A 25,644-nucleotide genomic window follows, 5' to 3' on the forward strand; every position below is an offset into this window, starting at 1 on the left:
TTAGGTTGGTAGACCACATATTTGGCTGATGGTAAGTATGTACATTTAGTGTCAGTACCTAAGCAGTATGGGGGGCGGGAAACCCGTTATAATATATTCAGATTTAAATTAAATACATAAGAAATGCTATTAAACTAATGCAAATTATATCCTAAATGATGAAAATATAAAGCATTATAAGTATAAATGAATCACAAACCATACAACCAATAAACACTGATAAACGTGTATCTTTTTAATATCCCAAAAAAGAAAACTTACGTTGTTGTAAATACAGCCTTGGCCAAAAGTATTATCCATCTATGATATTTGTACGCGTAAGTTCTCGTTTTTTGGGCATATTAAAAGGATAATATACATGCACGAAGCTAAGATTTTGTTTTATTGCAAACCAGCATTCTAATTGGGTATAAAGCTACATATGTGCATAAATGAATCACAAACCATACAACCAATAAACACTGATAAACGTGTATCTTTTTAATATCCCAAAAAAGAATAAAACTTGGCAAAATACGCCTATCCACTTGGCCTAAATCGTTTTTTGGGTTATTAAGGTTTTGCACGTTTATCAAAGGGCACCAAGCGTGCCAGTAAAACCGAAAAAAAAAAAGGGTTTTACATTTTTTATTGCAAACCAGCATTCTATTTATTGGGTATAAAGCTACATATGTGTATTTACTAATAATTTGTATATGTTGTATATAATTTGGATGCACATATTTTGTGGATTTATATTTTTTATATAATGCAAATATACTTTTAGCCAACACTGTCGTTTCAAAACTTTAACAATTTGAAACGAACCAGATGAAAAATAGTTATAGGTACACAAATATTTTCAACATTTAGCTATGGTGCTTCCTTGATTCTTCAGTCAAAAAATTAATTAAAAAAATGATTAATACAATAGAATAGGTAGTAGGTATAAAACAATGACTTTTTATTGAACACCACAACAGTATAGAAAACACGGTTAAATAGAAATATACTTGGTTAGTTAGATATAATTATATTTGGCATATGCTTGGCATTAGTTTATATACGCATTATGTAAAAAATATATAAAGCACGACACATTATAAGTACCCATCTAGTGTAGGCCATGTCCCCCACGCGCGCACCCTAACACCGCGCAAAACACACGCAGTCCTTCGCCAATCTCCCCGCACACCACTACTCCTGCGTTCATTATTTTATTTTAAATCAACTAAAACAACACTAAGTAAAACAAGCAAAAAACAACCATAATATTAAACAATTGTGTCGTAAAAAATATCGCGCAGGTCCCGTTTCTTTGACGCTCGCGCTCATACCAATCGAAGGGTGACACGAATGACAAGTGTTATTGTGTATTTTTTATTGCATTGTGTTTTTTGTGTAATAAAATGCCGATGTATCGATGTTTTCGAGTAACATTGTGGTGAATCGGCTGGTTAGCTTACGCTGAAGAGGGGCGGTTTGCGCACATGAAGGGTAAGCTTTAATATGTCTAAACTATTAAATTTGGGTCATTATTTTATCATGAAAATATTCTAATTTAATGTGAGATATATTTTTAATAATAGATTAATTTTGTTTCATCTACACAAAAAAAGAAATAAATAGTCATATGTCACGTGAAGAATGACATTAATTTGTAAGGTTATCTTAGAAAAGCAATTCTTGAATACAACTAACAGATAATGAACTCACATAATGCAAAGCCAATTATGATGTATATTTTTGTCAAAAATTGTGGTTAAAATTTGTTGCAGAAATAATCTAATCTAAATGCACTCTTTTAATCGCAAGCCTTTAGATATTATTGCTATTGAGGCTCGTTCTTTCTTGATTGGAAATTAAGAGTTAGTCTCTAATTCTAAGACGAAACTGCGTGTTATATTAACTAATAATAAAATGCACTACTTCTTTTGTTCTATTCCTTCAAATGTTCAATGAAGGCTGTCAGACTACATATATACAAAATAAAATTTATATTTTCAAGCATTTATTGAATTGGTTTGATTATTAAACTTCGTTGTGTAAGCTACTTTCCAAAATGAGTCATTATTATTTTATTGTAAAATATAAATTATTTTATTGTTCCATAATTAATTATGTTATAAGAATTAAAATGTTATATTTGAAGTAGGTACAATGTAACAGTTTAATATTTTTTGTATTTTTGTCAAACCGTGACCAATTTTTATTTAAGGAATAAATAATTACTTAGGTATCTAAATTAGTTAAGCTATACATTTTATACTTGATTATAAGCAACACACTTCTTTCCAGTTTTAGAACTGAATATACAAATGTTTTTTTTTACTACCTACGTAGGTGAAAAGTCAAAGAAATTGAAAGACGGATGACTGTGGAACAGTAAATAAATATTGGAGATCTTTATATGGATCTTTTAGGCAGTACCTAATAGTAAATGTTTAAATGCAGAGACTACGATAATTACACATGTTACCTGTGTCACTTCTATCTTTTTAAGCACTTAAAAGACATAACATAGTTCATAGCAATAAATAGTACTTATCACAATGCTTCTCAGTTTAAGAAGTTTACCATTTAGTCTTTGTCAATAAACTGAGCGATTTATCGAAGTTAACGGAAACCAACGAAAACACAGTGTAAAATAATAAAATAACCATGTGTTATACATGCCATAATTAGTATGACAACAATTTACAAAACATGCACTATTTCTCTCTAAGCTTTAGTATTATTTTTAAACAATTTTATAATGTATGAATGTGTTTATATTTATGCATTTATAAAGATAAATATTACTTAAACTTAATTTTCACTTCTCATGCTCGTAAAGTTCGCGTTTATGCTGGATCATGCTCTAGTGCATACAGTAAAATCTTCGTCTAAGACCAAGGTACCTAATCATGTGTCAACAGCCACAAATAAAAAAGTTTCTACATTTTTTTTTATAATTTTTAATTTATGTTGGCAGATATTTGTATGAATAGTAGGAATGTTTGTTCTCAGGTCTTGGATGTTTAATATTTATTTAAGTACGTATTTATCTATATAAGTATGTTTATCCGTTGCCTAGTATCCATAGTACAAGCTTTGCTTAGTTTTGGACTAGGTCAATTGGTGTCAAGTGTCCTATGATATTTACCCTATATTATATTTATTTATAAAAAAATATTTTGACTAATTTATTTATTTAATATTGATTATTATTAATCAATGAAATAAGTCAAAATAAATCAATAAAACTAAAAAATATAGTTATATAGTAATGCATGAAAAATAAAAGGTACATAGTAAGTGAAAAATTGTTTCCATTATTGCTATTTCATTAAATTGCAATCGAAGTGAAAAGCAGAGTGTAAAACTCGAGCATTAAGCCCATTTTACCCTCGACGTGTCTATCCACCCTCGCCGTACCGGCTCGGGTAGCTATATGAATGTCTCGGGTAAAATAGCTCGTTCTATGCTCTTGTTAGCATTAGCGTTACTACAACAACTACTACACGACGTTAGCATTACTAAAGTTGAAAAATACAACCTTCTAACAGAGTTCAATTTCTTGAAGCATATCAGTCTAATAATATTATTGTATTGTTTCATTTTATCATTCAGTTCAAGAATTAAAGCATTAAACTCTATTACACTCGTAAACTTACCGCAGAGCCTTAATAATAGGTACAGTCACCTGCGCTGATATTTGCCACAGCGGAGCGTGCAAAAATATCTGACACATCCTACTACACTAGAAAATGAGTCGTATCAAATATTTATGCACGCTTTTTTGTATTAGACAGTGGTGCTGGTGACTGTACCTAACTGCTGGTATTTTGGTAAAGGAACCCCGAAAATAAAATTACGGTAACAGTTGGTTTTCTATCGATTATGGTTTCGTGTTCCAGAGTGCAGCGTGTGTGCGGCGGCGGCCGCAGCAGCAGCGGCGGCAGCGGCGTGGGCCACGCAGCACGGCCCGGAGGCCGGCAAGCTACCGGCGCCGGCGCCGGCTACGCCCAACGGCGTCGTCAACGGCGTGCGGTATAATGGAAATTGTGAGTTTTAAGGCGCTGACACATAGTACGAGAGCTGGCTACAATTTTTGGGTAGGTATTTGAGGCAAGCTGAAAACTTGTCCCATACCTCTCTTATTAACCCCAACACAGAACTGTAGACCTGACTGGTGAGTAGCGAGGCTAAATCAACCTCTAAATTAAAAAAAAAAATTTATAGGCCTATTGAAATTTCAAGTTGCCTCAAATACTTTTTTTATATTTTTTTGCAAAATATTTTTGCACGCGTCTGGCACTGTTAAAATCCCGACTAAATCGTCTGGCTTATTTTTTTAAATTCTTTTAACAACTACAACATATAAAAGTTGCATATTGCCTCAAACATATTTTTAGAAAAAAAAATAGGGGTTGATTTAGCCCCGCTACTCACTAGCCAGGTCTGCAGTTCCGTGATGGGGTATAATAGGAGAGGTATGGGACAAACTTTTAGCTTGCCTTAAATAACTACCACAGAATTGGCGTCAGCTCTTCTACTAACACTGCTAAAACGCAACGCCACGCCACGCTGTTCGACGATTGTTCATATGTGCAACTGACCATAATAAATATATGCGAATGATTAGTACTCACACGCGTCCGATGGCGTATGGATGGTGAGGCGTGGTGTCGCGTTTTAGTAGGTAGTATGTTCGCACTTTAAAGGCATTCTAATCCGCATGGAAACTGCGGTCCAAACCCTCTCATTCAGAAAAGAGGCCTGTGCCCCGCGCTAGGAAGTATATTGGCCGAGATGTGATGTCTGTGATTCTGATTAGTTATTAATTATTATATTACGAGCCGTTACCCAGGACTCCGTCTGCAAAAAAATTGTTTAACACTATCCCACGGGAACTATTCAATTTCTCAGGATCTCGAGCACGAAACTTAGGAGGTTCAGCTAGTAAGGTGCTAAGGTCCTTAATTTTCAAAACTATTCTATGTCCTTCCCAGGGTCTCCAACTATATCAAATTAAAATTTCATTTAAATCGGTTCACCTGTACAAGCGTGAAGAATTAACAGACAGACAGAGTACTTTCGCACTTCTAATAATAATGTAAGGAAGTAAATACTAGCGACCCATTCCGGCTCCGCACAGGTGCAACTTTTTTTTTAATTGGTGAAAAAAAATAGAAAAATCTACAATCAAAGACGGTAACTTCATATTTTTCACCTCCCTTTCCCCAAAACAACCTAAATCCGTTCGGAGCCGAGGTACGTAGTTGTATTTATTATACTTAATCTATAAATATATCTTCCTCTTGAATCATTCTGTTAATTGATGAAAGCCGTATTAAAATCCGTTTCGTAGTGTAAAAGATCTAAACGTATATACACACAGAAGGACACACAGACGGCGGGAAGCGACTACATACGAGTATGTTTTAAACTATGTAAAGGAAACAAGTGCCGTCGAGGTACACAATCTCGTCATAGATGGGGACAAGTAGGTAGTATCTGTAGCGGGCTGCCAACCTCTGTTGCATTTTAAGACCGTGTAACCATATTCATACAAATAAATATTTCTGATTTCTGGCGATTTTGTCTGGGCAGAGTTCGTCGGTCATGGTTATCCCGCGGGAACTATACTTGGTTTGGATAGGTATTTAACTAAATGTAAACAAAACAACGTCAATTGGTGACTACCCATTGAAACCTATTGAAATTACCCCATTAACCCTTTACCAGGCGAAGGGATGGTGATCTCTTACCATCAGGAGACCCACTTGCTCGTTTGCCATCCAGTCGAATAATAAAAAAAAAAAAATCCTCCCACATCTTATATCGGTTACCGTAGTCAGGTTTTAACTCCAAACCTCCTACAAAATATTTTGACGATCCCTGAAAATAGTATTTTATTATCTTCATTCACAACACGCTTCTAAATCGCGTAGTATAATGAACTCTAATTTCAGTAAACTACGGAGAAATTGGAACACTTTCCTTAATTTCTACGAAACAGAAGTACATAGATCGAACAATTTTTTGATATTTTATAGATTTTGAGTGTTGAAAGGTAATGTAATCTTAAACATTGCTAAATATTCATGCATTTTTGTGTATGACCAAAATTAGGATGTGGGTTGACATTATCCCATGGCCTTATTAGAGTTTAACTGTGCGGGAGCTATTCTTCCCATGGCCCGGTAAATTGTCTTGTCGTGTCATAAAAACTCGCGTAAGTAATATAAAACTGTTTTTGTGTTCAACCTAGAGCGAATTCATGTACCTAGCTGTAAAAATCTCCTTTTAAAGACTTTCCCTGAAGAATAAGATGTGGGAAGAATATATCCCTTCGCCTGATCAAGAATATAATAAGAAAAAATCGAGTATGACAGTTAATTACTTAGACAGGCGATGGGATAACCGTAACCCACATTTTTATTTCTGGTTTAAAGGAACATCTCCGACTTTCGTAAATACATTTTTTACAAGGCGTTAAATACGGTTGTAACAGTATATAAAGTACGTATGAAGACACGCTACTTCTAAGCGGCCTGGTAAAGGGTTAAACTATCTAAACATTTACATTTATGTATTGAAATACACTAGTCTAGTTTTTATTACAATAATAGACAAGTAAAATGTTTAAAATCCTTGAATGTACCAAATCTGGCAGCTGAAGGTTGTTTACGTTTAGTTAAATACCTATCCAAACCAAGTATATGCAGTTTTCCTAAATATATACCTACACTCAAGCGAAACTTAAGTTAAATCCGTAGATTATTTAATTAAAATAACATTTAACATGCTACCACGGAAATACATCAAAACTAACGGTGAAGTGCCAATACGTCCTAACTGATAAATCTCGAGCACGAAACTTAGGAGGTTCAGCTAGTAAGGTGCTAAGGTCCTTAATTTTGTATCTCAAAGTTCATCTAGTTAGGAGGTATTGGTACTTCATCATCGAGTCGAGTATGTTTCTGTGTGCGCTTCCTACTGATATGTATGAAGTAAATGCCAATCCCAATAGATATAATGTAGTTAAGGTAGATGACTAGGCCAACGTTTGCAAGCTCGTGCTTAGGCACTGAGTCACCAGGAGTAGATCTACCTCGGTCATTTAGCTGGCGGGACATTATATAAAATAACCAAAAATGAAACAGCTCAACTCGTTCATATCACTTAGGACTGGACTTGGGAACGTTCATAAAAGCTGTAGAATTGTACAATTACATTGTGTCCTCATTGAATTAATCGTCAGTTTTCTTAAGTGAACGTTAATACTGTGAGATACCACTGAAATAACAAGACATGAATGAACTAACTGAAATCTCCGATCTAATTCAGATACGAAGGCTGCGCTTTAATTTTTATTAGAATTTTCGTAAACGAATTTATTATTTCCTTCGTTTTGTTCGTTATTACTAAGATAGTTTGGAATATAGCAAGAAACAATAAAGAAATTCTTTCGTATGTGTATGAGCTAAAGGTACTGTTTACAACGTGTTTATGACGAAATGATCGTTAGCTTTATCAAGTACTACTTATGTATTGAATACATGGGTAGTGCCACCCCATTAGTGGGAACGCCTCTTTAAAAAACCTTGCCAATGGGAAGAGCATTGTTAACTTTATCAGAGGGGAAGAACACCGCTAAAGCTTTTTACGGACTTCATGCGAAGTCCGTTCTCTACTTTATTAGACATTTCACAGATGGCGTTGTAAAACTTTATAGGTGCTGCCATCTATAGAAAAAACATGAAACCAGTTCATCAGCTGATTTATGTAAAGTAAACCAACCCGAGTGTAAAAAAGTTGAGTTACGGTATCTATCATCTTCTACTAGAGGTCTCTTCGACAGTAATTAATCGTTACCGAAGCATTTCGAGACTTGAACATAATCAAGTAGAGTTTGAGGTATTTATGAAATTTATCAAACATTAAGTAGTTTTAGTATGAAAAAATGCTGTATTATCATGGTAGTTCATAAATAATTATTTTTATCCAACTGCGCGACGCTAGCGTGGGTACCAAATTTGTTAAATGTGATATTTTTAAAACATTGTAAATTACAGGTCATTTATTATTCAAAAATGGTTATCTTGTTACAAATAGAACTATGCATTTTTAGGGTCCCGGAGCCAAAATGGCATAAACGGAACCCTTATAGTTTCGCCATGTCTGTCTGTCTGTCTTTCTGTCCGTCCGTCCGCGGCTTTGCTCAGGGACTATCAATGTTAGAAAGCTGTAATTTTGCACGGATATATAAATAAACTATGCCGACAAAATGGTACAATAAAAAATTCAAAAAACATTTTTTTTTACTGTACCTCCCATACACGTAAAGTGGGGGTGATTTTTTTTTCTCATCCAACCCTATAGCGTGGGGTATCGTTGGATAGGTAATACCATTAGGGGTTTGCTAAGACGATTTTTCGATTCAGTGATTTGTTTGCAAAATATTCAACTTTAAAGTGCAAATTTTTATTAAAATCGAGCGTCCCCCTCCCTCTAAAAAATTCAGGATGGTAGTTAGTATATCAACATTTCAAGGAAAACTATAACGGCTAAGTTTTCTTGAGAATTATTAGTAGTTTAAGAGTAAATAGCAGCCTAAGAATATAAATATACGGAACCCTATTTTGGGCGTGTCCGACACGCTCTTGGCCCGTTTTTTACCGAAGCGAAACTTTTTTGCAGCAGCGCGGCACTTTTGATAAATCAAATCGGTGTCTTGAAGGACTTGTCCCAGAGCATTTTGTATTGTAGGAACGTGGTTATAAAACCTACGTACAAATACAGACGACTTTTCCATTTTCATAGGGAATCGACTGTTTTTAGTCTTATTTTAATAGGTACCTGTAGAGTCGAATTTTCTCATTTATAATTTATCAATAAACAACAATATTTTCAATATTTTAAGCGTGGAATAAAATTACTTAGAATTATAGTCTACAGCAATGTCTAAATAAAATAATGGACAAGAGTCATGTAATGGCTTATTTATAATGTTGTTCAGGGCAGGTGCAACCACCCTTCATATACGCAATTGCGACCAACTCAAAGAGAAATAGACAAAAAAAGTCAACTGACTTGTATTGTTCTTCACAATCGCCAAGATTTCGGTTACACGCGGCGCACTGTTCCAACAATTAACCTGATTAGCATCCTAGATAATGTAGCTAACTAACCTAACTCCAACCAGAGATGGGAGAAAGTCCGTGTCAATCGTACTTCATTATTACCAAAACTTGTCTTTCTCGTGAGGTAGGTATTGTTTGGCCATTGTTGGTGCGTAATTGTACGAAGACGCGACAATGGGACAGTAGGCGAGTCCGTCACAATCTGACAGCTTGAAGGGTCTCCCTCGAAAACTAGGGGTGCAGGGACGTTTGAATTTTTACTTAGCTGGTTTGTATTCATTAGAATTAACGTTATTAAAATTAAATTTCAAATGTGAAAACTGAACTCCTTGATTAACGTTGTAGAGAGTTAAATTTTAGTCAACTGCAGTTACGTGCTTCTAGATTGCCGAGTGTTTAGGTATATGTGAAGTAGGAAATATACCGAATTTGGATAAAGGTACGCTTAGATCCTTGTAATATTAGAAAAACTTATGTTTCCAATAAGAACCTTACTTGAATATTACGCAAATACTTGAATATTAGTGCCTTAATAAAATTCATAAGAGCTGTTTTGGTTGCAGTTGAGTTTTATGTCATTGTTTTTGTCTATTTTGATCTTTGACACCATTATCATAGCAATGTTATTTCAATACCACGTGACAAATCTATTTATGAAAGCATTTGCTCCAATAATTCATAGGTAACTTTGCAGATATAATTGCATAATGTATCAAGTTATTACATTGCCTCAAAACATATTTTGCGATAATAACCGCTATTGTAAACGGGCGTTTTCAAAAAAAGTGTGCCATTTCTTTTTTTTTGAAATTGTGGAAAAAATATGGTTTTTCCTTCTCAGAATCAAGAGCACAATCGATTCCCATAGTTCCCAAAAAACTTCTTTTTTTTTTTTGCGACTTTTTTTTCATACGGTCTCAGTATGGGCGCGACAAAACTGACTCATAAAATTATGTATTGATTCTGAGTAGGAAAAAGCATATTTTTGCAAAAAATTCGAAAAAACGGAAAGGGTACACTTTTTTTTGAAAACGCCCAACCACTTTACCTATGAAACGTATAGTCTAAAATCATCCATGAGCCTGCATTTTTACGACACTTATAAAAATATTTACAAGCATTCAATGTTATAGACGACAACGCAATAACAGTTACAGTGAGGTATGCAGATAGATACGCATTATTAATTGAAAGATATACCTATATCGCACGGCGCAATTTTAACAAAAGAAACATCGTAGCAAAAACTACTTATTAGAATCATTCAACATAAAAAAAACATAATAGTACCAAGGCTCGGACATCTCTATAAGACCCTTGCGCTCTCTTCTAGGCGGCAGGCAGTTTGTGTCGGAGAGTTTTTTGTAAAGTTTAGATGTCGTTGACTATTTAAAGTGGTGTCTGTTTGGAAGTCGTGGCGTTCCCTTGTAGCGTGCCCTTTCCTGGTGGAAGTGGCGAGCGCGTTCTCCGCAGTCAAGTGACATATTTCGGGGCAAAGCGGCCGGCGCTTTCGGGCGGTGCACACGTTTCGTTGGCTTCACTATTTTAAAAACTATTTAGTTCTCGGTATCCGGAAAGGGACCAACCGCATCGTTGCGCCACCGTCCACTCCGGCGCTTCGCTCGACACCGCCACTGCCGCCACTCATTTTCGATGCAGTCGACCTGCGTGCGCGTCGTTACGTTAGTCGCTTAACGCGCACGCGCATCCGCTCCCATGCACCTACCTTTTCATTGTTGATATGTTATTATGTTATTTTTAAATGTGCGTAAATTACATCTGTCAATGAACTCGTTGTAAACAAACAAAGTGCCTTATTTTGATGATGGATATGACCAAGAAGAGGTGATATTAAATTTGTTGGTGCTGTTAAGTTTTTTTTTTACACACGATGACCGGGAGGGGAGGCGGAAATGCAGTTCCGTCTTCAAGTAAGTGTCTAAGATTGTTTTCTTATTAGCGTAAATGTCTAGCTGTGGCGCTTGGTTTTACGGAATTTTTAATGGTTTCCGTGACGCTGGTTGTAAATCTATCTTCACACGTGGGTAAGGAGGGGTGCGCCCGCGCCCGCGCACCGTGCGCACATACCCAATCAGCTTACGTCAAAAGCTGTTCTATGCATTGGGACTTGACGTGACCCTTATCGGGCGGATGCGTCGCACAGTATGCGCGGGAAGCCAATCAAAGACATTTGTTTATACCATCATTGAAATTATTCAAATTGAGGTTAATAGAGTCTAGTTCCATGGATGTCGCACATATGCGCACCATGTTTACTTGGTCCGAGCTGATTAACAACACGAATATCAACTTTGTAGTTGTTTTGTGTATTATCGGTCAAAACATAACGTCATGTTTTTGCGCAATAATCGATGTTTTCGCAAAGGGACTACCTACATACACATGTTATGTCTAATTGGTTTCTATTAATGAGTCGTGTTAGAGTTTTATGCATATTTAAATATGATCATTAACGTAAAATTAAAATAAATAAATAGGTACTAGTGGTTCATAATTAGATAGGAAGCATGTAGAAATGCAGTTTAGCGGCATTTTCCCAAAACAACTTTACGCAAGAAGCAGTTGTATGCGATAACACAATACTCCGTTTTGGGCACTTAAAGTGCATGCTGGTATGCATCGTACGTATTTGGTTTGTGCATACTTTATTGAATTCTAATCGGAAGTATTTAAGGTGGCTTTTATAATGGTTTGAATAGTTTCTTTTATCAGTGTGTGTTAGAGCCGACTGCATTTTCGGTGGACCTTAATCTCCAGTCCCCACCACACAACGTGTTTTTGTCGGCGACACGCCGCGACTAGTGACGGACCCGTGTCGATATTTTTACTTAAGAATGAAAATAAAAGCAGGTCGAAGGAGGCACGTTCTAACGAGGGGACAAACTATTTGTGAACAGAAGCGGTTTTGTTTACATTTTAACAGTGATTCATTCTTGTTATTTTATAGTTCGCTATGCGAGTTAACCACGTACGTACTACGGACATTGTTGCTGTGTGTAAACAACATCTACTTATACTTAAACAAGATGATGGATGATGTTGATGATGTTGATAAAATATGAAATTAGGTAAAGTCAAGAACCCTATAAGTACCGTAAACTATTTTAACCCTTCATTAAGAAATGTATATTAGCATAATACAACTGTATGAAAATTTTCGGTGGTCGAATCGGAGTAAAAAAATATACACTTACTACCTTAAAGTCGCAAGTGTAATAAAAAGGGTGAATAACATGTGAGCGAGTGGTGGAAATTATAAGCAACCCAGAGGGAATCTTATTGTTCCGAGGCCATTTATTATCTTTCTTTTTATTCAATCTAATTTCTCACGTCGTGTCCTTAAGACCTAACCTGAACGTCCTTACCGTAATTTTGAAATTCTATTTTATTTGATCACATCCCTACAACGGGGTCCGAGTTCGTAACCAGTCAATTAAATACGTAGAGTGGTACGTTTATTCGTCTCTTTCCCTCCGACTCAAGATTCCCAACCAGGCGCCACTTGACGATGATTCACGTTTGAATTCCATGCTTACGATTGATAACAGCAAAAACTAGTGAATGGCAGAACGTTTTAGGTCATTTACTTGCTGGCCATGCGTTCGGCGTTCATAGAAATGTGTTTTGTTTACTAAAATATTAACTGTTTATCAACTATTCAATGGGGACGTGCTGCTTTAATATTCAAGCAAGTGATTGGACGATAAATCGCAATACAAAATTATTTACTTAAATTGTGTCACTGTTGTTTTTCAACAAAGAATTTCATAAGTTCTACATTAATAAATTACTTACTAGTAAGTACTACGCGTTCACCTAACTAGATTTATATGGCGGCATTGTACCTGTGGGCAAATATTTAGAATTGGCTAGTTCTCTATCCTGATGAAATTTCGAGAAATCCCTAGTGAGAAATCTTAGTGGTACCTATATGATCCTAAAGGAACATGTCTGCTGAATTTCTAGCCTACCCATAGATACCTATACTACCTACAGAAAGTATACCTGTTGCCTGTGACTTCCTCTACAAAAACTCTTCCTTAGGGTCTCAAGCTATTAACCACAAGAAATTTCATAACGATCATTTGACTACTTTAAGCTTGAAAGCATAGCAAATTCGTATTCGCGTATATATAATTAATCAGGATTACCCACCCCTTAAATGACAACTTTTATTCTCATAATTGTTTCAGAACCAACGCATTTATCACATGTCATTCAATCATCAACTGAGAATAATAATATGTTTTTTGAGTGATGAACATTAAACACAGAAGCGTGGGCACTTGAGCCACGTGGTAACCATTAACACTACTATGAGTTGACTAAACTTAATGACAGACTGACATACAAATGCGTCTTTACCATAACAGTCCAGTCAAATGGTTACTAGAGGAATTAACTTATGGGGTAATTTCCTTTCCTATTTTTGTACAAATGAAAACATAAAATGCAAGCTTTAATCGTATGTAGGTAGGTACTTCTGTAACAACGCTTCTAAATGCAAAAACAGTCATTTTTTTTAAATTGTTCTTTTCTTAGATCAATAATTATTATCTTTGGTATTGAGTACCTATTATAAAAATAAAATGCATTATAAAAGGGTTTTTCGAAATACCTGTGGGATTGGGAACTACCTAAGATAAATTTTATTGTTCCTACCGTGGAGCAAAACCGAGAGGATAGGCTAGTGTATTCTTGTATTGGATTTATCTGCTGTCAGCGACCAAATGTGAATAATTACTTTAAAGGCCTATTCTACTATGGTACTATTCTGTGATATAACGTGAATAACTAATAGTAGGTACGCTATACCTCTAAAAGTGGTAATTGATTTGAAATTTTGTGAGTCGTGCCATATAGGTGATAAAAAGTTAAAAATATTAGCGATGATTTCTACACTAAGGATTAAACTATTGTATTCAAAAAGTCAATTGATATTTGATATATTATCTATTTACTCGTAAGTTCATACTGATCGGACGGGAATCCAAAAGACACCCGTCAACGGCATATATACTCCGAAGTTAACGTCAAGATATGAGCCCTTCTCACGTATTTTATATGCCGCTCATAAAATTCGGCATACTTATGCTATTGGAAAGAACTCAAGATATTTATAATGCTGTATTTTTCATCAGAAAATATGTTTGCGGTTAAGTATGATAATCTTAATTTTATTCACTTTATTGACTGCAGATATATAATATGTAAATATGCATTGCAATAATTTTCTGCTATGCTTTCGATGTATACAATACTAGTCGTATTCAACATGGAACGAACATTAAAAAAAAAGATAACGTACGTAATCGGCATAGCGGTCATTTTCCGAATGTATTAAATTTGACCGAGGCAGTATAATTATTGTGCAGTGTTCTCATATTTTATGAACCTTGACGAGCGTAGGAGATCCCCTGCCTTCTCGAATAGCACGAGATATCTTACCCACTTTATAAATAGTTCCTGCAAAGGAGGAGGGAAAATAATAAGTCTGCGGTAGTAAATAGTTTCTTGAACTCTAATGTGCGGCTTTGAGTTAAGGCAAGAGATAGGATAACCTAAGATTAGACAAACATGCTGGAAAATTCACGAAAAAAACATCGCTCAATAAATGTTACTCTAAAGGAGCTACGGACTAGTCACTGGATTCTTGTTACAGATAGTAGTTTGCAAAAGATTGGGATTCGAAGTGATTATGGTAAACAATTCATAACATAAAAGGTCACTCATAAAGGTCAATTCATACCTACAACCTAATCACATTTTTAGTCACGTTGTTACAGGAAAATATATTATGTATGAGGTGAGATAATATGTGAAAGGAAATGACCACGCGTCGTTAAAAATTATTATAATATAACGACTAGAATTCATTAAAAAGTTTCTGAAAACCCGTTAAATTTTTTGACATTAAGTATTATTAGTTTAAGAAATATTTTCACTCAGGTCTATGAAACCAGTTAAATATGGTGAAATGCATGTGCAAAGTCTTCTTAAAAAAACAAACAACCAAACTCGAGTATCGGAAACAGCTTTGACGCGTTTTGGGCACGACTGGTTAAAAGGAATGTAATCAAATGTTACATATGCATTAAAACATTTGGGTGCATTGAAATTCCTGAGTGTATGTTGACTTCGAGTGTGGAATGAGTGTTAAAGGCGGGGACACACTCCTGGCAATAAATTAAGAACGAATGAATGAGTGAATGTAGATCAAAGCTTTTTTTAAAAATTGACAGTATAGTAGATACTTAATTGAAATGATAATAAATTAAATTATAAAAAATATATTAAATTATTGATCACATTTAATGCTCAAAGTCTAATGTTATCTTGGTTATCTCACTTGTGTATTCAGAATCATAGTTTGAAGAACCATATTTCGGATGATTGTTACTTTAAAGCAAAAGATATTATAATTATTATAACGGAAGCCTATATGTATGTATGTAGGTAGCTTACACTTTTAATACTGAAAAACTGAACTTTTTTTTTCGAATTCCTTGCAGATAAATACGTGAAAGTCAGATCACGGATTATTCCGTTGCAAAATGTTATTTTAGGTTATTTCTGTTCATGTAAATGTTTTTTGAATCTTTTGTCTACTAAATCTAGTAATTTGTAACCATTGTACAGTGCTTCTCATGAGGCCCATCGTTAGCGCCCACGTCTCAGATGGCAACACACACACTGGTCAAAGACTTTTGACTTCAAACACTGCGGTAATTTGGACGAAAAGACACGCGGGATCGCGGTGGATGCGGAAAGCACAAGACCGGTCTGAGTGGAGAGACTTGGGGGAGGCCTATGTCCAGCAGTGGACGTCTTTCGACTGACATGATGTACAGTGCTTTACCTTTTGAAGAATTTGACATAATAAATTAAAAGAATCAAAAAACCCGACTGCCTTAAAAATACTAAAAATACAAGTCTACTGGGCTAGAACTCTGTTAAGTAAGTAGCTAACTTAAAATTTAGCAGTCGGGACCCATTAGGTATGTTGTACCTACTAAGAATTTTTGAGCTGGTCACTATTTGAATGGGTCCCGACTGTTGAACTTTAAGTTAGCTACTTAACATAGTTCTAGCCCACTAGACTTGTTTACTTCCTTTTAGTATTTTTAAGGCAGTCGGGTTTTTTGATTCTTTTAATTTATTGTTTTATTTCACATTTTTGATATTTCTCTGAAAATGTTAGATTAAAACTATTTTAACATATATATTTAGAATGGGCTAATTCATTTTGATACATCATTCATCATTGGCCTTAATTTTGATACCCTACTTGATAGGTTTGAATAAAAACATATTTTACAATGCACGTGCTCGGAAAGTGCCTCTTGACGTGGGTCAACATATCCATAGAAAATTAGTGATTCCTGCACGCATCCACAAGTGTGCAGTAAAGTTGTATGGATTTTACTTACCGCACTTGTGCGGTAAAGTAACTTTTTAAATTGCCAAATTATGTCCAAACTATTGTTAAAAAAATAAGTCTAAAGAGTCGGTATAGTTAGGCTTTGAACAAATAAGAAAACGTTTGATGCAACCAACTGAATATTTACTGATAAGATAATACAGATTAATCACGACAGAAAAGAGAACGTTATTTTTTTTTCATGTAAACTCGTATGTTAATTCCGTCTAAAGTTATGAAAAAAAAGGAAATAAATTCTTGAGTCCAATTCGGACCGTGCGACGTCAAGCGCGCGCACTTGAAAGTTAACCAATGAGCTTCCAGTGCGCTCGCACGACGTAGCACGAACCAATCATGGTTACTCGTTCGCGCCTGTCATGAAACCCCGCCAAAGTAATGTCCATAAGTTCAGTCCGGTGAATTAATTTTTGATGAGTAAATTAAAAGAGTTTAAATGATGAATTTATATCTGACTTTACGCCGCCTTACGTCCTTCACGAAGCACATATTGTCAGTGGCAAACTCAATGCTGAACAAAATACGTGAACTATAATATACATAACTAAGTTAATATGCATCTTAAATTGATAGAATAATCTACTTCTACACACATGGATATTATAACATCTACCGGTATGTCTTATTCTTATTTATTTGCTTTTATCTATTAGAATTAGTGAACCAATTTTGATTAATTTACAGTTCCAAAGCTAAAAAATCTCAGATTTACGGTAACTTTTTGTTAACAGCTGGTAGATTAGATACATAATACATATACTTGATGATAATTAACTATTACACGGATTTATTCACGGGTTGCACTGATATTTAGCATTATATAGGAGCGTGCAGGAGATAAGGACTAGCCAATATAAGTGTAGAAAATGTCAAGCAAAAAGGGCTAATAATTAATCATAAAAAATCACGATACTAAAACAAAGTCTCCTTTACCTATCATTAGTAGCTGTAGCTGTTCTAATCTTCTGAGTCAATGATTGTTATGAAAGTTGGTTAATTAAAGTGTATACGTTAACGATTTTGGTTTGGCGTGCATATCGGTATGTATATCTACTGCCTGCTACTGTAGTAAAAGGAGTATGGCAAATAAATGATGTAGTCACTGCCACGATTTTTTTCCTCGCTTCATGCATTGTAAAACGTTGTATGATATACGTGTCAAAAGTAGGAAATTCCCAAATCGTGCCGGCTCAAAACACTCGCTTCGCTCGTGTTTCAAGTTCTCCGCCCACTCGTTGGGAATTGCCTACTTTCCGCACTTGTATCATAAATAACTATTTTTACTTCACTAGCTCGAAAAAGCTTTCTTTATCCTTCGAAATCTGCGTGGAAAGTCGCTTTTTATCCTCTTGGCTGGAAAGAGTTTTTGAAATTCGAACGTTATCCTGAACGGGTGCCCCCTTGAAAATACATATCGACCACTTACTTTCACAACCTCGTATCTGACCACGTTATATTGCTTTAGAATCATCTTTATGGTAAGCACGATAGAGTGTTGATTTGTTGTATACAATTCGGGTAGATACGAGGTTGAGGAAGTAAGCGTTAAATATTGACGTGTTCACAAAGAAAGTTCGTCATACATTGTTGAAGTAGGTAATATTTAAATCTGTTAATTAATTATTTTATTCTTATTAAGTACTTAACCTTTATTTAGTAATAATACAGGTCATTTCTGTTTTCTGAAATTATTCCAAATGCGTCTATAATTACAAAAAAAATACAGAACAAACAAGAAGAAAATAGGATATCAAACTATATCAAATGATGAAAAGAGATTCGGAAACACACCCGAAAAAAAGCACAATGACACGTTCGAAACGGGGCTTGTCATAAATTATTTCATTAATATAAATGCGTTAGTGTTTTCATTCTTAATACCAAAAAAATAGATAACATTTATTTACATTTTGTTCTATTACTTTTTTCGTCTTTATTCACAAAAAATAACGACAAATAGGTAGATAGATATGTGGTCAAATTTAGAACGCACCTACCGGAGGGAAAAAGTGTATTACCAATTCCAGTAATAATTATTTTAACTTTATAGTGTGCATTGTGTCTTGAGGGCGGTAAATATGGAATTACGATCGAGAGTCTATTAGAAGCCCGAAATCGAAGACTGCATGAGGGCTTTAATGAGACGATGTTCGTAATTCTAGTACCGCCCGTGCGACATACAATGTTTTTCATCACATTTGCGAGTAAAATTGTATATTTGTAAAAGAATAACTAATATTTTTTCAAAAATTGCCGATACCGCTGATTGCGCTCTTGGAAGCGCCAGCTCACCGCCGCCCTCCTCCTCCGCAGCATGTGTGCAGCGCTCGCACGGAGCAGCAGTACACCATGCAGTAAAAAACTCGTTTACCGACCTTGGGCTTCATGGCATGAAAATTAGTACGGGCAATGACTCATTTACCGACCACGGGTTTCATGAGAAGCACATTAATGTCAAGGGTTTTATTTGGGGGGGTTGCAACCAAGGTAGCCTGCATGTTACGACACTGTTTACGAGCAAGTGTGATGAAAAGTAGGTTAGGTTAGTAGGTTAGGTAAAATGTAGAAAGTACTGGCTAACTCACTTATCAACGTCCAACCCAAACCCTGGATCTAGAAAGCTGAACTGATTGGACTTCGAAATTTTTATCAAGACAGGAACGTGGATGTATTTTGAGATATTTCCATGGGATGAGAATTCTGGGATTCAGAAGAAGCCACTGGCATATATAAGCTAGCTAGCATAACCTGAAAGTTGTGTTTAATTTATTTTCTTCCATCTAAATTTTTCTCGCTGTCGTGTGGTGAAAAATTGTGTATTTCGCTCGACTGTAAAGTTGTTTAGCATCTCGTGCCTTTGAAACCCTCGACTACGCTCAGGATTTTCCTTTTGAACCAATCTTTTGGTTCAATCTTAGAATCCTTCGCTTGCTCGGCTTTCAATATAAGCACTCGTGCCAAACAGTTACTTTCCAGCCTTGCATGCATAACAAATAACTATTGAAAGCTTACAATTTGGCGCCAAAAAACCGCCATTTTGATTTTCCAAGAATTTGATGTACCTACCCAGTGCCACTCGCGTTATCAAGACGAATCTAATGACGTATCATTTATCAAAATCGGTTCAGCCGTTGAGTAGTTACGGGAGGACATAGAATTATCAACATTCATACACATACATACGGGTGAAACACATAACCCTCCTTCTTCGCAGTCGGGTAAAAGTACAGGTGACATAAAAAGCTTGTAACTTAATACGGATATTTTTTGTTTTGCTGTAATAAATAATGCTAAAGTATTTACTCTAATAAATGGCATTATTTACATTTTCATGGAGCATGCAAAACCGTGGACATACTTGTAGTCCATGCACCAGTTGCCTGCAACTCTCGCGATATACTTAGCTAGTGAGAGGCCACGGTGACAACCGCAGCGTCTTCCGTTTCGTGGTCGTCTCTGGAAGAACTTTTTTCCTAACGATTATAATGCTTTGCCACTTCTCTGAGTTATGTCGGCAATTAACGGGAGTTTACTCGTCGTTAAGTGCAACCCCGCCCTAATACACCGTGATCGCGCGGGCGGCGCATGCGCAGCTGGTAGTCTCGCGCTGACTAAACAAAACTGACACTGCGCACACAAGAGTCAAATCATGTGCGTTACGTTATACGAGTAGTCCAGGCTGACAGCTATTTTTAAAGGAAGGCTTTTATTATTTCAGTTAAAAAAAATAAACCACAATTTTTGGTGGCTACGTATATTTGTATCCAATTTCACGTCTCACGGAAAAAATAAGACAAATTTATCCTGTTAGATTTTACTATACAAGGTAAACACCAACAATAAAACAAAAGCGCATTTTTAAGTAAAAGTGCAAAGCCAAAAACCGCATTATTATGGGTTTAGTAGTTTTTGAGAAATTTGTAGAGACAGATTGATAGTAGCTACTGCACCGCCTTGTGGTGGCTTACAAACAAATCATATTTAAAAAGCTGCCCCGAAATTACATTAATATTAATGCTAAAACGGTTGAATACTTTTTCAAAAAACTGGTAACAGACACACACAGAACAAGCGCACAACAGTACACTCTTACCTCAAATGCATAATTAAGCATTTGTGAGTAAAAACTCCACTACCTGCAAGATGAAGGATCTAAAGCAAGGCTGGCCAACAAATTGTTTTAAGTGGGCATTTTTTTTATAAGTTACTCAATTAATCCAATCAACTAAAGCTAAATACTATCATAATGCTTTTCAAGTATGTAAGGGAAAGCCTTTAAAAATGTGGACGTTAATTAATGATTTATGTTATAATAACATAAAGTTAAAACCTACGCTGTTCAAACTGAAGGTTGGTACAGAAATCACCACAGATGAGTTGGCCATACCTATGTGAGTACTTCAATGAATATTTTGCTACTATAGGCACAATATTAGCTAGTCAATTACCAGTACAAAATCCTACTGTTCAAACCAGTCAAAGCATTGCTGTAAGCAAGGAAATCTCTAGATTTAGGTCAACAACTTCACATAAAGTATCCAAAATAATTGATCAGCTCAACTCAAACACTTCCACAGGACTGGATGGAATAAGTACTAAAATTAATAAAATGAGTCAAAAACTTAATTTGCCATGATTTAACAAGTGCTTAGACGTGGGAATTTTCCCTCATTCTCTTAAAGTTGCCAAATTGAGTCCTGTCTACAAAACTGGCGACAGATTGGATCCCGGAAATCACCGTCCTATATCTGTTCTTCCCATTATGTCCAAAATATTTGAGAAAATCCTCCATAGACGGCTTGTAGAGTATCTTACTGATATCCACTTTCTTTTTGATAAACAGTACGGTTTCCGCTCAAAATCAAATACCCTTTCGGCAAGTATTGACGTAGTCCCCAAAATTAAAGTCAATATTGATGAGAAAAACATAGCACTGGGCATTTTTATAGATTTAAAAGCCACTCTGCTAATGTCGAAATTGAACGCGATAGGTTTTGTTGGTAATGCTTTGCAAATGTAACTAACAGATTACAGGTGACTAAAATCAGAGAGAATAAAAGCAGTGCCAAATTAATCACATGCGAAATGCCACAGGGATCCATTTCGGGACCATTACTCTTCTTAATTTATGTAAATAAAATTCATGAAATCGGACTAAAGGGCCACTTATTTATTTTACTTTGGAAATAATATTGATGACTTAATTAAACAAGCACAATGCGACTTTAACACTTTACAAGAGTGGCTCCAATCTAACTTATTAACGATAATGAGACCAAAACTAAATATATTATGATAATTACAGCAAAAACAAAACCATATGCAGCCATTTACCCTTGACTGTTAACCAAGTTACACTGCAGTCTACTGAGATGGAAAAGTATCTGGGCCTTATCTTAGACCATCGATTGCCGTGGAAGCCGCACATTCAAAAATTGCGATCAAAAATTATTTCCCTTACAGGTGCTTTGCGTGGTATTGTTCGCTGTCTACCAAAAAACGTACGATATACAATTTATATTCTCTTATAAAACTCCCGGTGCAAAGTCCAACCTAAGAGCCCTTCAGATATCACATTACAAAATTATTAGAATATTATTTAATTATAAAAAAGGACTTCTACTGAATGAATATATAAGGGAACTGGATTATTTAATACAATGCAGACATACTTATACAATTCATGCATTTTGGTCAGAAAAAAATTAAGTAAGGACATTCACTGCCATATATCTTTTACCAAAAGAGCGCAAATTCAAAAAAAGGTTACACGTCAAGCAAATATTTTACTCCTTTGCCAGCTTAGAACAAGTTTCGGTAAAAAAGTGTTTTATATGAAGGAGCACAGTTTTATAATAAATTGCCAAGAGATGTTAAGGAGACTAAATCGGATATACTTAAAAAAAGCGCTTAAACGACACATTTTGATGGTTTCCTTATTGACTTCATGGTACATATTTGAGTAATTTAATAATATTAATGTCATTTTGAACATGAAACTACCGTGAGACTCACTCATATTAAATATAATGAGCCGGATAACTCACGTCTTAAATCGAGTTTAGCTCGACATGTTTCGGGCTAATCCGTAGCCTTTCGTCTTCGGAGCAACGCGACTCAGCGGCTGCTGCAACACGCGCACAGATTAGCCCGAAACATGTCGAGCTAAACTCGATTTAAGACGTGAGTTATCCGGGTCATTATATTAATTATGAATATTAATGTCATATTGAGAAAAAAATAAAATAAAAATGCGGCCGTTATTATAGTAGTTAGTGAACGGCAGTTAACTTTGTTTAACTGGCCCTGTCTGTTAACTATGCTCATTGCTGGAAGCGCATCGATATTCTCACGATATTTTATTGTGTTACGCCAATCTACTCGTACCCTCATATGTTTTTGTGTAATTTTAGTTTTATATACTTTGTTTTTAACGTACAATATAACTAAAGTATCCCTCCCTTTTTAGGATTCCGGGGCTAAAATGACAAAAACGTACCCCTTATAGTTTCGCCATGTCTGTCTGTCTGTTTGTCTGTCCGGCCGCGGCTTTGCTCAGGGACTATCAATGCTAGAAAGCTGTAATTTTGCACAAATATATATGTAAGCTGTGTCAACAAAATAGTACTTACAATGAAATAAAATAATTTCCTTGCTCACCCGCGACCTTACGATAGCTAAGCTTATGCAAAATATGCGTGTTCATGCAGTTCCTCCACCTCCATACTGTAAGAACACACACAAATCACACAAACCCATCTATCACCACCACCACACTACACTGACGCGTTTCGAACTCAACCAGAGCTCATCTTCAGAGTGACACAACCGTACACCATGCTACCAGTTGTTAGACTAACGAACCACAACCACCCACATCATCATCCCCCTTCATCTCTCTCCCTTGCTACGGCTTGGATCTAATTTCAGCAATGGTAGTTAATAAAACATGCCTTGACAGTAAATAAATAAAAATCAAGGTAGTTTTGAAGGACGGTTAAAAAATTTATTAATAATTTGTGGGTAGTTTTGTTTTGTTTCATAAAACGTATGTGGGTACTTGGGGAGTTACAGTGACAAGTTAAAACGGTGGCTGTGGTTCGTTAGTCTAACAACTGGTAGCATGGTGTACGGTTGTGTCACTCTGAAGATGAGCTCTGGTTGAGTTCGAAACGCGTCAGTGTAGTGTGGTGGTGGTGATAGATGGGTTTGTGTGATTTGTGTGTGTTCTTACAGTATGGAGGTGGAGGAACTGCATGAACACGCATATTTTGCATAAGCTTAGCTATCGTAAGGTCGCGGGTGAGCAAGGAAATTATTTTATTTCATTGATATGGACCTCCGCAAAGTAACGCCTGATTCAATAAATTAGTACTTACAATAAAAAAAACAAAAAATATTTTTTAGGTTACCTCTCATCTAGACGTAAAGTGGGGGTGTTTTTTTTTATTCAACCCTACAGTGTGTGGTATCGTTGTAAAAAATATTAAACTTTTAAGAAAAACTATAACGGCTAAGTTTGTTTGAGAATTATTAATTAGTAGTTTATGAGTAAATAGCAGCCTAAGGTATAAAATATACCTAAGCTTTGAAGATTCCGTATAAAATACGAAATCCTTAGAAAAATATTACTTAATTTTTTCGTAATGGCTACGGAACCCTATTTTGGGCGTGTCCGATACGCTCTTGGCCGGTTTTTGTATTTTTATATCAAGCTTAAAAATGTATTTCTCTATAAGAGATTTTGTAAAAATCTTTTTAGAAATAAATATCTTAAACCATAAACCACTTAAACTATACCCGAAGAAACAGGCCGATCAACGCGTTAGCGGGCAAATATAAATGCCTTGGTGGGCCACTTGGTGGCCCGCGGGCCTGGGTTTGGCCATCATAAGTTTGCCACAGTGCAGTGCCTACCGTTTAGGATTAGACTTCTGCAGGGCTACAACGAAACTCGAAACTCGAAGTTCGTATCGTACCGTCCCTCTCGCTCTCTTATTAAATAGTATAAGTGTCAGAGGGACCGCACGACGCGAACTTCGAGTTTCGAGTTTCGTAGTAGCCCTGCTGGTTTGGTTTGGTTTGGTTTGTTTCATCGACTGGTAGAAAATTGTTAGTCATAATGTAATGTTTGACATCTCTTTTTTTTCTCTGAAACCATTTATTTTTCAGAATTGTTATAAAACAAACCTAACCTAACCTATAGAGTTCTACAGGATGACCGTTGAAAAGATTATGAAAAACTAGCTTTTTCCCACGCCTTCTCCCGCGTGGTATTCGGTTATCGTGCGCTGTTTTCTCGGGAACTGTGCATTTTTCTGGGATAAAGAATAGCCTGTGTCACTCTTCGGCTCATAAACTATCTCTATGCCAAAAATCACGTCGATCCGGCGCTCCGTTACAGCGTGAAATACGGACAAACATACACACAAATACACACACTCGCATTTATAATATTAGTATGAATGTACGGTTTCAGCGGGAAAAAAAATTATGACTAGCAATAATTATGACAAATATTACATTACGACATATAAAATTATGGCAGTCGAAAGGATCCCTTTGGATAAATATACTATAACGTATCGTGCCATGACCGTAATAGGAACGTGTCAATAACGGAATGTCAAACGCATACATGACACGCGACGGCGACGGTTGGTTACGGAACCTGTTAGTGGGCAGTCTCATCCTTTTCGATACAAAGAATATAATATTTTTGCCTGACACGATGCTATTACGGTGATGGTATGATAACGGTGTAATGGGTAGAGACCTTTAAGCAAGAACATCCAGATTATGCACATTTATATTCTCATTTGGTACGTCTTATTTACTCCACGTGGCAAGGTTCCATTAACAATGATAGAAGTAATAATATAATAATACGTTCGTTAATTTAGACAATAAAGTGAGTAGGTATAATAAGACTTTTAATACATTACTTACTCCAACTTTTATCAAACTTACATGGCATCCTTACGCGTCGTTAATTTGTGACCCTCACGCGAGGGCCTCTTTCATTACTGGAAATTAAATAAACAGTCCATATGTCTTAATATGCAAAGTACTAAA

The 25,644-nt window shown here is 35.8% G+C and overlaps 1 protein-coding gene across 3 annotated transcripts in view; it reads left to right on the top strand.

The window, feature by feature from the left end:
• Positions 1-1,156: 1,156 nt before the first annotated feature.
• lin-28 (protein lin-28 homolog) overlaps positions 1,157-25,644 on the top strand; it is a 35,282-nt gene continuing 10,794 nt past the window's right edge. Inside the window, exons 1-2 of one of the 3 annotated variants that reach the window (XM_074095342.1) lie at positions 1,157-1,476; positions 3,879-4,025. In XM_074095342.1, the coding sequence (XP_073951443.1) occupies positions 1,470-1,476; positions 3,879-4,025 (154 nt within the window). In that variant the 5' untranslated portion in view covers positions 1,157-1,469. Of the gene's footprint in view, positions 1,477-3,878; positions 4,026-10,537; positions 11,042-25,644 lie in introns of those variants that run through there. The other 2 variants (XM_074095341.1, XM_074095343.1) reach the window with 2 other exon arrangements.

This window comes from Choristoneura fumiferana, chromosome 12, assembly GCF_025370935.1.
Source record: "Choristoneura fumiferana chromosome 12, NRCan_CFum_1, whole genome shotgun sequence".
NCBI lineage: Eukaryota > Metazoa > Arthropoda > Insecta > Lepidoptera > Tortricidae > Choristoneura > Choristoneura fumiferana.